General features: G+C 37.6%; 2 protein-coding genes and 1 long non-coding RNA gene across 6 annotated transcripts in view; 1 reads left to right on the plus strand and 2 right to left on the minus strand.

Moving 5' to 3' along the window:
- The window catches only part of LOC105683436 (calponin homology domain-containing protein DDB_G0272472-like), a 121,214-nt gene extending 117,605 nt beyond the window's left edge, over positions 1 to 3,609 (minus strand). The window contains exons 1-2 of one of the 2 annotated variants that reach the window (XM_048660113.1): positions 3,468 to 3,609; positions 2,818 to 3,103 (exon numbers count right to left, since the gene is read on the minus strand). The gene's annotated coding sequence lies outside the window, so the exon portion shown is untranslated. Of the gene's footprint in view, positions 1 to 2,817; positions 3,104 to 3,409 lie in introns of both variants that reach the window. The other variant, XM_048660112.1, reaches the window with a different exon arrangement.
- A 142-nt stretch (positions 3,610 to 3,751) lies between these two features.
- Positions 3,752 to 7,522, minus strand: LOC105683477. Of its 2 annotated transcripts, none has more exons than XR_003150275.2 (7): positions 7,305 to 7,522; positions 6,677 to 6,843; positions 6,444 to 6,603; positions 5,794 to 6,336; positions 5,425 to 5,715; positions 4,995 to 5,333; positions 3,752 to 4,510 (listed from the first exon to the last, which is right to left on the minus strand). XR_003150275.2 is itself a non-coding variant. In XM_012396091.3 (7 exons), exons 1-7 carry the CDS (start codon positions 7,372 to 7,374, stop codon positions 4,475 to 4,477), a joined length of 1,503 nt encoding a protein of 500 aa, XP_012251514.2. In that variant the 5' UTR covers positions 7,375 to 7,521; the 3' UTR covers positions 3,752 to 4,474. The 2 variants fall into 2 exon arrangements, 1 of the variants encoding a protein (XP_012251514.2); XM_012396091.3 differs by having other exon boundaries at positions 5,098 to 5,333; positions 7,305 to 7,521.
- Positions 7,523 to 7,796: 274 nt separating this feature from the next.
- On the plus strand, positions 7,797 to 11,827 carry LOC125502218. 2 transcript variants are annotated; one of them, XR_007280068.1, is made up of 4 exons: positions 7,797 to 8,896; positions 9,462 to 9,548; positions 9,686 to 9,937; positions 10,633 to 11,827. It is a non-coding gene; the product is annotated as an uncharacterized LOC125502218 (long non-coding RNA). The 2 variants fall into 2 exon arrangements; XR_007280067.1 differs by having other exon boundaries at positions 7,797 to 9,548.
- Positions 11,828 to 11,942: the final 115 nt, after the last annotated feature.

Genomic DNA, 11,942 nt, shown 5'->3' on the forward strand with positions numbered 1-11,942 from the left:
GCAGGTTTGTTTTCGTTTAAAATACAGGAAGTCGCGTGGGCTTATCGAGACACCTGCAGATTCACGCGCGTGTGCGTCCTACGCGTCCTTACCAACGTCCTTCGAACCTCCGGGAGGTTTCGGATACCAAGGAATAAACCCACGGGATTTACGGAGGAAACGCTAAGACAAACATGTTATTTAAAATCGTTCGACGACTGTTGCGCATTATTTGAGTTAGTCATCCGCGTCCTTCTATCATCAGGTTTTCCTGGAGAGTAGTATGGAGTACCAGAAGAGATGTGATCGTTGAATCGTTCGACGTGCGAAACACGTTGAGAATATAAATCCGACGCATATTCCAGTGAACAAATTCGCTACGAATACGTAACGAGCAACCGGCACACTATAATACACGTCTGACGTTTAATTTCGCTTAGCTTACGCAACTTACGCGAGAGTTGAAAATGATTATCATACAATCTAAAATCCTTTCGATACTTATATTCTCAGTCGGCCGTAAAGTGCTTTCCTTACATAAATACATACCCTCGTTCGATACCGATCGTTAATATATGTGGGGTGCTCCGGAATCAAAGCCAGGGAATGAAAAATAAAATAAAGAACGTTGGGTCCAGACTACTCCAGACGTTAAATTTCATTCATTTATTTTCCAGCTTCTCCTTCTTATACACCATACAGCGTTTCAAATGGTTCTATTTTTTGTAGTTTGGCGTTATGCCATTTCCTTCTTTGTACGTAGTTTCGTTTCCAGCTCGACTCTAAGTTTGCCCTCAAGGCTGGATCCTCAGAACACAAACTCAGAACAGGGTACCCTTCTCCTTTATAAAGTATCGGCGTAAGATTGTGATCGCTGTACCTGTGGCTAGTTTTTTCCTTTTTTCAAATCTTTCTAATATTTTCGACGTATTTTCTAACTCTCGTATGAAATGATAAGAGGTACAAAGAGTTTCACCATATAGGTAATAACATAGTATCAAACTCCCGACCTGAACATTTACTTATATTATATCATATCCTATGTATAGATGTAAGTACGGCATGTAACTATGAGGAGAAACCGCACGGAGTGCAGCGCTAGCTGCAGTGAAATTACGCAAGGCTGCAGACAAGATTGCCGCGCACCAACACTTTTGAAATTATTATCAACTATGTACGCCGTTATTATTAACCATAGCTAACTCTTCAAGTCTATTCCGTACACGCACGTACACAGGTAAATTTAACATGCGCTATCTCCATGTATCGCATACCTAAAGTCTGGAGGCAGCAGCAACAGCTACACCACCTTCTATGAAGAGGCCCTCGAGTAACGCCTCGCGTTACCTCGCCCTACGTTTCCTCGCTTCTGGTTTCTCGTGTGTAAGGGCACCTGCAGAGAAATGCCGAGAGAATGTAGGCACGTTCTACTACCACCACCAGGTAGATGGATGGATGGATATAACGTTTATAAAGTCTATCTAGCTCCGCGCCAACTACAGATATACTGCAGGTATACGCGTATATGCAGATTATACGCGTTGTCTGAGTGTCTGTGCTTGAATATATATCGTTTATAAATATATGTAGCTCCAGAGACCGCAGAACCAGGAGCAGCAACTTGTGCAGTAAGAGAACACGGAACACGCCTAACTTTGTCTTTCGAGGTTTGATTTATTCTGGTCTCTGCATGTTGAGAAAATTAGTTTTACCCGTGCACTGTTTGAGGAGATACGACGGTTAAATATGTAATTTCCTGGGTGCTCTACACTATTCGCGAATATTAATGGTAAGGAATTCATCATGTTCTTTCATATTTTCTTCATGATATTGTTGAATCTGAATTCTCATTTCGTCTTCGACTAAAGTTCACCGTTGTACCTATATCGTTGCACGTTCCACAATTTAGCGATCTGACCCTGACTGAGAAATGAACGTCCTCAGAAACCGGGTAAGGCGATGCATCTCAACTACAAATAAGTCGGGAATAATCTACCTCCTCGAACGTGAATCGCATGTTAAAAAAAAAAATCTATTGTTGGTATTATACAGTCACTTTCCAGAATCTTACCAGGTGTGTTTCGCTCCGTATTCCATTTTTTCTCTAATACTTTACAGATTGCAGCCAACCCGCAACTCTTCCACCGGTTGTTCTCCGTTTATTTATTTATTCATTTATTTATTTATTTATATTTATTCATTTATTATGTTACAACTTAAAAGTTTTTTATAATACTCCACTCCCACCGCAGTTCTTTGCCCAGCGGATTTCGTTTTATGTGACGCCTGGTTTCAAGTTTCGTTGTACTTACACTCTTGAGCCCACTCTGCGTGAACATCGGAGTAGTTCAACGAGTTAAAGTTAAATTGACACCCTGACGGATAGCTACATAATTCGAGGACAATTTTCGAAAGTAAAAAATAACATAAATTTCCCACATGGTACACAGGTATAGGCGATACAAAGATTTAGGCTGATCTAAAACCCACTAGAGTGTGTCCAGAATATAGAGCGACACTTATCCAACGATAATCTGTACGAACCGGAATAAACTACGTGAAAGCTAATCAGTTAAGTAACCCTTGCGATAAATGCGCCAGCCCCTAGGGTCTACATGTGTGAGTATCCACGGATGTACGTATATTAGATGAAAATCGAACTTCCGTATCAGAAATTTGTAATGCAAATACTTTTAGGAAGTGTGTGCGGAGATAAGTTGTCTAGCTGCAATTGCCAATATTTCACACAAGGTTGTATCCGTAATGGTGAAAAAAAAAAAAGATTAGAGTGATTGCCAGAAATTACCGCAAATGGTATAATATATAAGGTATACCTACGGATAGATGAAGTGCGTGGATTTGGAGAGCCTCTTCTAATTCCCTTCTCAATTTCCAATTTCCTGTAGTTCTTGCTTTTCGGACAGACAAACGTCGCAGTGATGAAGGTTCCGAGACTGGAGCGTTGTTCGAGTAGATTCATTTTCACCATTCTCTGTTGAACCTATACTAATTACTAGCCAACTATTTTCGAGTGGTTGGTTTGCAGGTAGTCTCGCTCAGTTCAAACCGCAGTAACCACCCTTCCGGACCGTATAACAGCTGGTTGATACGTGATATTAAATATCTGCAATGGGATTCGACTAGATAACATTGAATATCGAAGAAACGAGAATTAAAATTATTCAGAACTAATTGACCAGTCGAAAGAATTGTCTGGTAACGTCACCGTATCAATTTGTACAGGTATTTCAGTATGAGCAATTCTTTCAAACTGCGTTGTGAAAAATCACTGGTATCAGATCAGGGAGGATGGTCAGTTACAAAAAAAAAAAAATAAACTTTTTCACGTGTTTAGTCATCATATTCCGGAATTGAGTTTAAAGTACCTTCAGTTTAATTTTTACACAACATTATTTATTTTTTTTCTTACGGTATAACATTTGATAGAAGTATGGGTATGCTTGTAGTTGAATATGATTCCTGTTCACCTTAGGTATAATATCAGAAATCCGGCACCCACATACGATTAATGTACTTATCATTTCAGTAAGCATAATTCGTTAATTTCTTAAATCTTAATGTAAGTATATACGGGTAATAGTAATTTTTATTTATTATTCACGTATCTGTGTTTTCATACGGAGTATACACACCTGTATGATACTTGAATACTATTCACAGGCATACGATAACAAAAAGCTCGTTCGTACGTGAGCCAAAGGCTAAAGAAAAAATTTAATGAGGATAAAGAGCATGTAATAAAAAAAAATCGTATTTATACATCGTATATTTCATATCTTTAACATTAATGGTGGCGCATCGATTCACAGCCTAGATAACTTCTTCTATGTACAATTTGAGAATGATTACTTACGTAATAGATGCTTAGTTTAATTTTTTTTTCTGTCTTCTTGTTATTGGGGGAGAGCGACTTTTTTGTTCATAAAGTTTCAAATTTTAACAGCTTGAGCTTAGATTTTGCTCAATTAGCTACTCTGTTTCATTCGATTGAGAATTGGAGAGTGAAATTTTGTTTCAAAATCCTTATTTCGTCCCGCACATTTCGGTGACTTTTCTCCTCGGAAAGGCAGTGGCATGAGCACCTCAGATAGTAAACAAAATATTGGAATAAAATTTTGACCAAAACAGCGATCGAACACTAGTCAGCCTAGTTCATGGCATCTGATTAATACTTTTATTTTTGAGCAATTCAACGACTCAATTTGAATATCAGCTCGGATTTTCGACAGAATTTCGACGGTTATATTTTGTGCGAATTCGGAGATTAATGATTTGGGGCGATATCGTTTTTCAATTATATCATTGTGAGATCAAATCACCGGTAATTTAACTTTTGTTATACTTTCTCGGTTCTTAAGCCGTGGCCTTGATTCTTCCATTGTTTTTTTTAAATATATAACGATAACGTTTCGCGTTACAGAGTCTTTTTTTTCGTGTGTCTGTCGGATTTGGAAGTTTAGTTTTTGTAACACCGTTACTTAAGAAGCGGTTTATTCAGTGGCTCGTACCCCTGGAAGAATAAAGAAAATTAGATTAATATTAACGCGCATTCAAACACGATATCATGATTAAATGCTAGACACGACATTACTCCCTCGAACATATTCAAACAATTAAACCATCCTGCTGGATCAATTGATCTACCTTTTTTGGCAGATCGATGATCCAAACGTCTGGAAATCGAAAAACTACATACATTTTACAGATCGTTCGACAACATATACGACGCTCACAGACGACACAGTTTATGCGGAAGCGATGACCGAATTCCCAACACCAACAACGTTACTATATACATTTTGCATTAGCCTAATTGCATAGAAAAATAGTTCAATTTCATAGTTGCAAAAATCCATAGCTGCCTCATCAGGGGCAAGAAGATAAGAGTTTGAACTGCTTTCATAAAAAGTAAGTCCAAAAGCGTACAAGGAGGATGAGCGGGGAATGGGTTAGGTTACACGAATTAGTAAAAAAGTTGTTACTGTTTGCGTTACATAATGGTATAAGAAGTTGCGGTCGGTTCGTTCGCTCAGTTGCATTAAATACTTGGAATTGAAATGATCAGTGGTTCATGCTGCCATAATACGGAGGTCGTACACTTATTCTATCCCCTCCCGGTCTCAGGGTGTTGTTGAACGAGTCCCGTAATCTCTCCCTAAAGGTTTTGTATTCCATCTCTGGATTGTTCTGACCAAAATCAAAGTCAGCGACTTCCACCGTGAAGCGCACTCTACTTTGTATGTAGTATGCTACACCAAATACGATCAATATGACAGCTGCCAACGAGCATGATACGGGTACTATGATCACCGATAGTTGCGGCTTTTTCGTAGCTGTAAACAGAAGAAATGTAATGATTATTAACGTCATCAAGAAAAGTATATTTGATAGTGATTATGTAACTGTATTCTTCTGTCAGCTCACCTGAGTATACCGTGATAAGTAGCGGCTGAATTTGTTTACTAACATCATTTTCCAGTACAACAACGATTGTGTATAAACCGGGTTCAAGAAAATAGCGAACTATGGCAAACTTGCAGGATTCTAACTGGTCACTTTCCCCGCAGGTCTCGTTACCAGTTATGTTGTAAGTACCACGATGGAAAAACAAGCATTTATGGAAAGGCCCCGACCCTTTACAGCTCACATTTCGAGAAACCATCTCCCAAGGTTGAAGCCAGCTCGTACCATCAACAGTCAAGTTTGAAATGGGAGCTGGAATATGAAAATAATTAGTCTCAAACGTGGTTAAATGTACGAGAACTCAAATTTTTTAGACACCTTACAACTTACCTTTGACTTTTATCTCCTTTGTAAAGTACCCGTAAGTCTTATTAGGATCCGGCGATATTATCGAAGAGTTTAGGCACACGAATGGAAAAGAATGATTTGCAAGAGGTGCAACAGTAGGGTTGGTATTTGATTCCGTAACCACTGTTGCAGGTGTTATTACGGTAATGGGCGGCTTCGTCGTAGATATATTTGGCATTATCGTACTGGTATTTGGATTCAAAGTGGTTGTGGGTGGTGCAACAGTTGTCGGAGCAAGTGTAGTCGTTGTTACAGGCGGCTCGTAAGAAGCAACAATTAAAGCCTCGACGACATGTGTTTTATCGGGTTCCGTAAAGTTATAAGTAAAGGTGAAATTGGGTGATTGTCCAAAGAATTTGCAATCCACAAACCAGAATGTCGATATCGATGTTGCTTTGTGAGCTATATAGTCATAGTCTCCTTTTCGTAGATCAATCTGTATCTTGGTATCAGATTTTGAAGATACACAATCGTTTACCACTGTTCTATTTGGTTGATGTAGAGTCATGTTGCCATTAAGAAAATCTAGAAAAGAAAATCCAAAGCTTGTGAGAATGTTTTTTAATGAAGAGAGCTGCACAAATGGTATGTCACCATTATGAATAACTTATTTGATCAACCGATATACTCACCAGTTACTTCTATCTCTGTGGAATTATTTCCAAAGTCTAACAAGGATATAAGCAAAAACCTTTCCTTAACAGTTACATCAATCCTATAGGTCCCCGCGTTATATTCATGTGCAGGGTATGAAATTTCCCAAAATGAAGTTGTATTTGTTGTTGCCTCTGTCTGAAAGAGTGATCAAATCAATTAGCATAATACAACTGCTGATCAAAGTAAATCGATAGTTTGGTATACATACCTTATACTTATGCTGCCTAGGTGAAGAGTCCTGCCAACTATATATGAATACACCGGATGGCCTACTGCCATCACGCATGTACAGATCAGCTCTCATTGTAATTGTGCCACCTAACACAACAGGACCGTCGCTCGACAAAACAACCACATGTTTGTTAGACGCATAGGCTAGAAATCAATGTATATTCGCTTGTCATAATCATTGCAGTAGAGATTCTGAAATGGGGTGCATTCTGAACAAAGCTTTCGGAACATGAACAATGATAGTAGCACGGTAAGCTCAGCGCGTAGGTTCAAATTGCTAAATGGATTGTATGGAGCATGATAAAAAGAAATGATATGAGTGCAAATTTAGAGTGACGCGATCACTGATAAAATGGGCTGTTACAATAAAACGTCAGACAAAACGAATGACGTGAATTCTCTCATTGTCTCAAACGAATTTCAGAAATAACATTTGGCACAGTGAGCATTCAAATGGTATTGAGCTTTGCTTGGTTTGTTCATTAACTTTCAAATTTTTTAATATATATATTTTAGTTGGCTAAGAGTAAATGAAAGTGACAAAAGCAACAGAAAAGTGACACTTGGTATCATATAATCAGCGAATCATCACATTTTGTACGTACCCTGACTTAGGCAGATTAACAGCCCCGGAATTAGAGAGTAAATATGAGGAGTTGTCCATACTTTGCTCATTTTGTTTATAAAGTGACGTCCAGTGAAGCTGAATCTCGATAAACTATCACTATTACACGTTCATCCTCTGTCCCGCACTGGGTTGACGCATGGGTTGACGTTTCTATCTACGCCTCATTGCAACACTCACTGCGCGACGCCATTTTGTGTCCTGGGTGGCGCTACCAACGGTCGATCCATGTTTCCGTTCAAAATACAAATTTGTGGGACATTTAACGTTGACTGGAGCACTGAATCAAAATTCAGATTGAACCAGAGTTTGATAAATGGAAATTTTGTAACGGCCACCCCTTTTACACTCTGGAATATTAGATCACTTTTTTATTTATAAATATTAGTCGAAGATTGCTGAACTCGGAACGCTCAAGATCATTCACCGAACTTACTTTTGAACGAAATATAATATTAGGAAAATACTGGTATGCCAATTTAGGGCAAAAAAGTATGCAAAGTTTACGCTAGACTTTAATAAAGCAAGGATTTTGTAATTTTACTTATACATCGCTTAGAATAATTCTTGGCTCGGCTCAGCAACGTAGGAAATCAGGGATATCTACTTGGCAAAAGTTTGGCCAGTGAACTTTGATCCTGCTGGTCGTATGGACGCAAGTTGTGAAGAGTTAGAGCATCAAAAGTAAACCGAATCCCTGGGGGGTGTTAAGTTAACACTAGCTCATGAAATACACTTGGCACAGAGTGGCATTGCATTCAAGGAGTTAACAGCTTAAACTTTCGTTTCTAAAGTGCTGGTCGTTCTTTTACAGTTTTGTATTTTCGCTGGTCATAGGTCAGATTATTTATTGTTCCATACGCTATTTTCTATAGTCAACAGCTATAAGAGTCAAGTTGTAAACATTTTACAGCCAATTCCATTTGTGAATTCTACTGCAATTTCGAGTGGTTTATCAACTTCATCGCAATCATAGTATTGATTCGATTTGAACAATATGCAGTTCTCAGCAACAATATCACAAGGTGGTGGATTATTAAAACCAATCCTGCATCATATCCATTCGGATACGTAACAGGGAACAACTTTGAACTCAAAGATCTTCCTTTTTTTGTCACAACACATAGCTCGCAGTGCCGCAAATTAAAGCGAGTTTTATTTTATTTCTATTCGTTTCATCTAAGAAAAGAATTTCAATTAATCGCAGCATCTGTCGTAGCTTCCTGTTTCTCGAATTCTCTACCGTTAACTGCAGATTATAGGAATAATTGGAGAACAAAATAAAACAAAGCGAACTCTTTCTTTTCTTCAATTCGACATTAATTAAATCAATTTACAGATGTGTAGTACAAATCGATAGTTCAGGCATTTTGAAATCACTGCATCGCGGTTTATAACAATGATAATAACGATAGTAACAATAATAATAAGAATAATTCCTTTTGTTATTTTCAATTCCAAGAGGACGTCTCAGTGTCTTTCATTCCCCAGGTAATTGGAAATCGTCAACGATTCACGTCAATTTTTCAGTGGGTATAAGGATCTCGGTTGAATCGCGAGGCACTTATTTGGGTACGTATTTATCATGTAGACTGTTTTAATTCAGCCCTCTCCGATGTTCCAAACGTGGATACTACAAGTGAAATTTCATTACGCAGAAGTTTTCCTTTTTATATTTTCATTTATTTTTCCATTAAACACGCTTCAACGGTGGACAGAAAAGGCAGTTTGCATGTAAGACAGACAGACAAGACGACAGGTTAACGAATAATCAGATTCGCCTAATTTTGAAATAATTCAAAGTAAACAATAAAAATAACAAATCTCATTAGAATTTTATTTTTGTTTTTAACATCCTGCAGTGGCCAGTAAAAATGCTGCCCACGCGCCAGTGAATTACGACGTTTATTTCCCCCTAACTAAATGTAATCTATCGTTCATAAACGAGTCTAGAGGGTTACATTGGAAATCAATCAGAGCAAAAGCTACGACAATGCTACTCAAATATGTTATATACATAGATCTACCTGCAGATACGTTTATATATATATAAGTGAGAGATTGTTTCGTTCTTGATTTCCGTTTTCACATATCACGATTCATCGATATCGATACACATAAATATATATACTGGTAGGATTATATGTTGTCCAGCTTCTCATTTCTAACAACGCTAAAGGCTTCCTCTGGTAGCACTCAACCACCTGCTGAGTACCGGGAGTAGGTATGTATAACCGACTCATATATATAATAGACAGAAATCGAAACCACAACTTTGCAGAGTGCAGCAGTCAACAGAAAAAATAAAATAAAATAAAATCAACTCAAACAAAGAAAATAAATGTATTTTCCATCCCAAAGTGCAGCTTATGGCGTCATTAGACAGAAAAAGCTGACAACGGCGGGTGGCAAATAAAGAAATCATGTCAGGTGCTGAGAAGAGGAAGGTGGAAAGAAATAAATGAAAAATGATTCGAACTTACATGGAGAAACGAATAACTGGAGATTGAATTTGAAAAATGGAATTAAATAAATGAAACAACAAATTTTCGGTGAATTTATGCGATGATTAAGACGCGGTCTTATACCGAACAGTGCAGATGAATGAACGAAGTAAGAAGCTTTTCTTTGTCCGTATGGGCAACCGTTTATTATAGTCGTAATTCATCCCATTATTCCCCTACTATTATTCCATTATTCCATTACCATTTATTACTAATAAACCCAACTAATAACCGCGCTCTGGCACCCACCCGAATAATATTTAGGTGCATGGGCACTACGTTTATATTCGTGTAAGACGAGACACCTTATATTTTCACCATACGGATCATTTACACTGTATATGTAGTATAGAACATATGTATGCCCTATAAATGTTTGGGATCAATTAAGATTACTGATTACACTCAATTCCCTGCAGTGACAATTACCAATTTGCAATTATTCGTTAATAGGATATCTATGACGATGTAATTGGACGTAAAAATTTTATTACGTGTATCTGCGATTAATTAATCATTGTCATTTTGCTTTCGTGTATTTGGAATTATTTTTTAACGTTACTTTAGTTATAATTACAAAGGAGTTATTTGGGGGTGTAAAAGAGAAAAAAAAAAAAAATTTATTCGAGCCGATATAGGTATAATATTGAAAATACTACGCGAAACTCATGTCGTATAGGCGCGTTTAAAACCATACATCACAATTTCAGTTAAATTAAAAGTTTCATTTAAAACACGAAAGGAGTTTAAAATGTACGTGCCTCGAAACGAAGTGGTAATTAACACCGAATGCATTCCTTACAGACTTGTTAGCGGAACATAGTGACGAATTACCCTTCTTCGTCCCTCACAGACTGAGAATATAAAATTGAAAAAATATATCAAATTCAAATAATTGTTACCAGGAATTGAGAATCAATTATATCCCCACACACATGTATAAACACGATTGTGGAAAGAACGACGACGCGACGCACAGCAAATAATAATCGTCGTCGACAATTTTATTATGCCTATTAAACGAATTAACCTGTATCGTACGTAAGCGCAATAAAAACTATAAATATAGTGTAATTCTATTACCCGAAGAAAAAATTACACCACAACAATATCGTGAAAAATTATCTGTAGAATAATTATCCAATTGTCGTATTGCCTATAGAATTCATCTAACTTTGATTCGTGCGTACATCGTACGTATGTACAATCTATTGGAGCGAGAAACGTGACTCTTTTTACTTTCGTCCTGTATTCTAAAAAAAAAAAACCGTTGTAGCATAGGTTGTATGTGGTAAAGGTATACGTGTAACATACTGCATGAGATGAGGAATAGGTGTGACGCTGCTCAGAGAAATCATCAGAATTCACTTCGAGCTATACGTAATCGAATTACACCCTTGGGGAAGAAAGCGTGTGGTTAAGATCCTAGTCTGCAGTTGTCCGCGTTGGTTTCCCATTTCGAATAACAATATGTATGTGTATACCTGTATACATCATCCCCTGTCCCATGAGTGAGCTTACATAATCCTTATATACATCCGTTGCAACAGCATCGCAATTCTATTCCCATAATCCCATCTCAATTCAATGGAAAATCACAATTGTCAGTTCATCCCGTGATTTCCTGACCCTCTTCGCACAGGTCGATAAACTCTGCGCGGAATATGGGAAGGAATGAAAAAATTGAATAGAAAAAATTGACAATAAAAGAAGTGGAGTAGAATTATAATGCTCTGAATGAAAAAATTTTAATGGAAGAATCGTAAGCCTCTTAGGTATCGTGTGTCTGGTGTAATTTGGACACATTTCTGAGCAATATTTTTTTATACTTTTTTTTTTTATTTTTTAAGATTTCTTTTCGTTTTTTTCGTTTCACCAACTCGGTACAGTACGTTCGCTCGTCCTTAGCTTCTCACCGCGAGCAGGTAAACATTGCGTTGCATTTCCCCCGAAGTCTAATTAGCGGGGTTGAAACTTCATGAAACCTTTGAACTGCGGGGGTATACTTATATTGGGTATATGAATATTTTACCGTTAATTAAGTCCTGACACGCCATAAACACCTACCACTTATATCGGTTGGAATTGCATCCGCGTTGTACGAATCACTGGCT

The sequence above is a fragment of the Athalia rosae genome, chromosome 1, assembly GCF_917208135.1.
Source record: "Athalia rosae chromosome 1, iyAthRosa1.1, whole genome shotgun sequence".
Lineage (NCBI taxonomy): Eukaryota > Metazoa > Arthropoda > Insecta > Hymenoptera > Athaliidae > Athalia > Athalia rosae.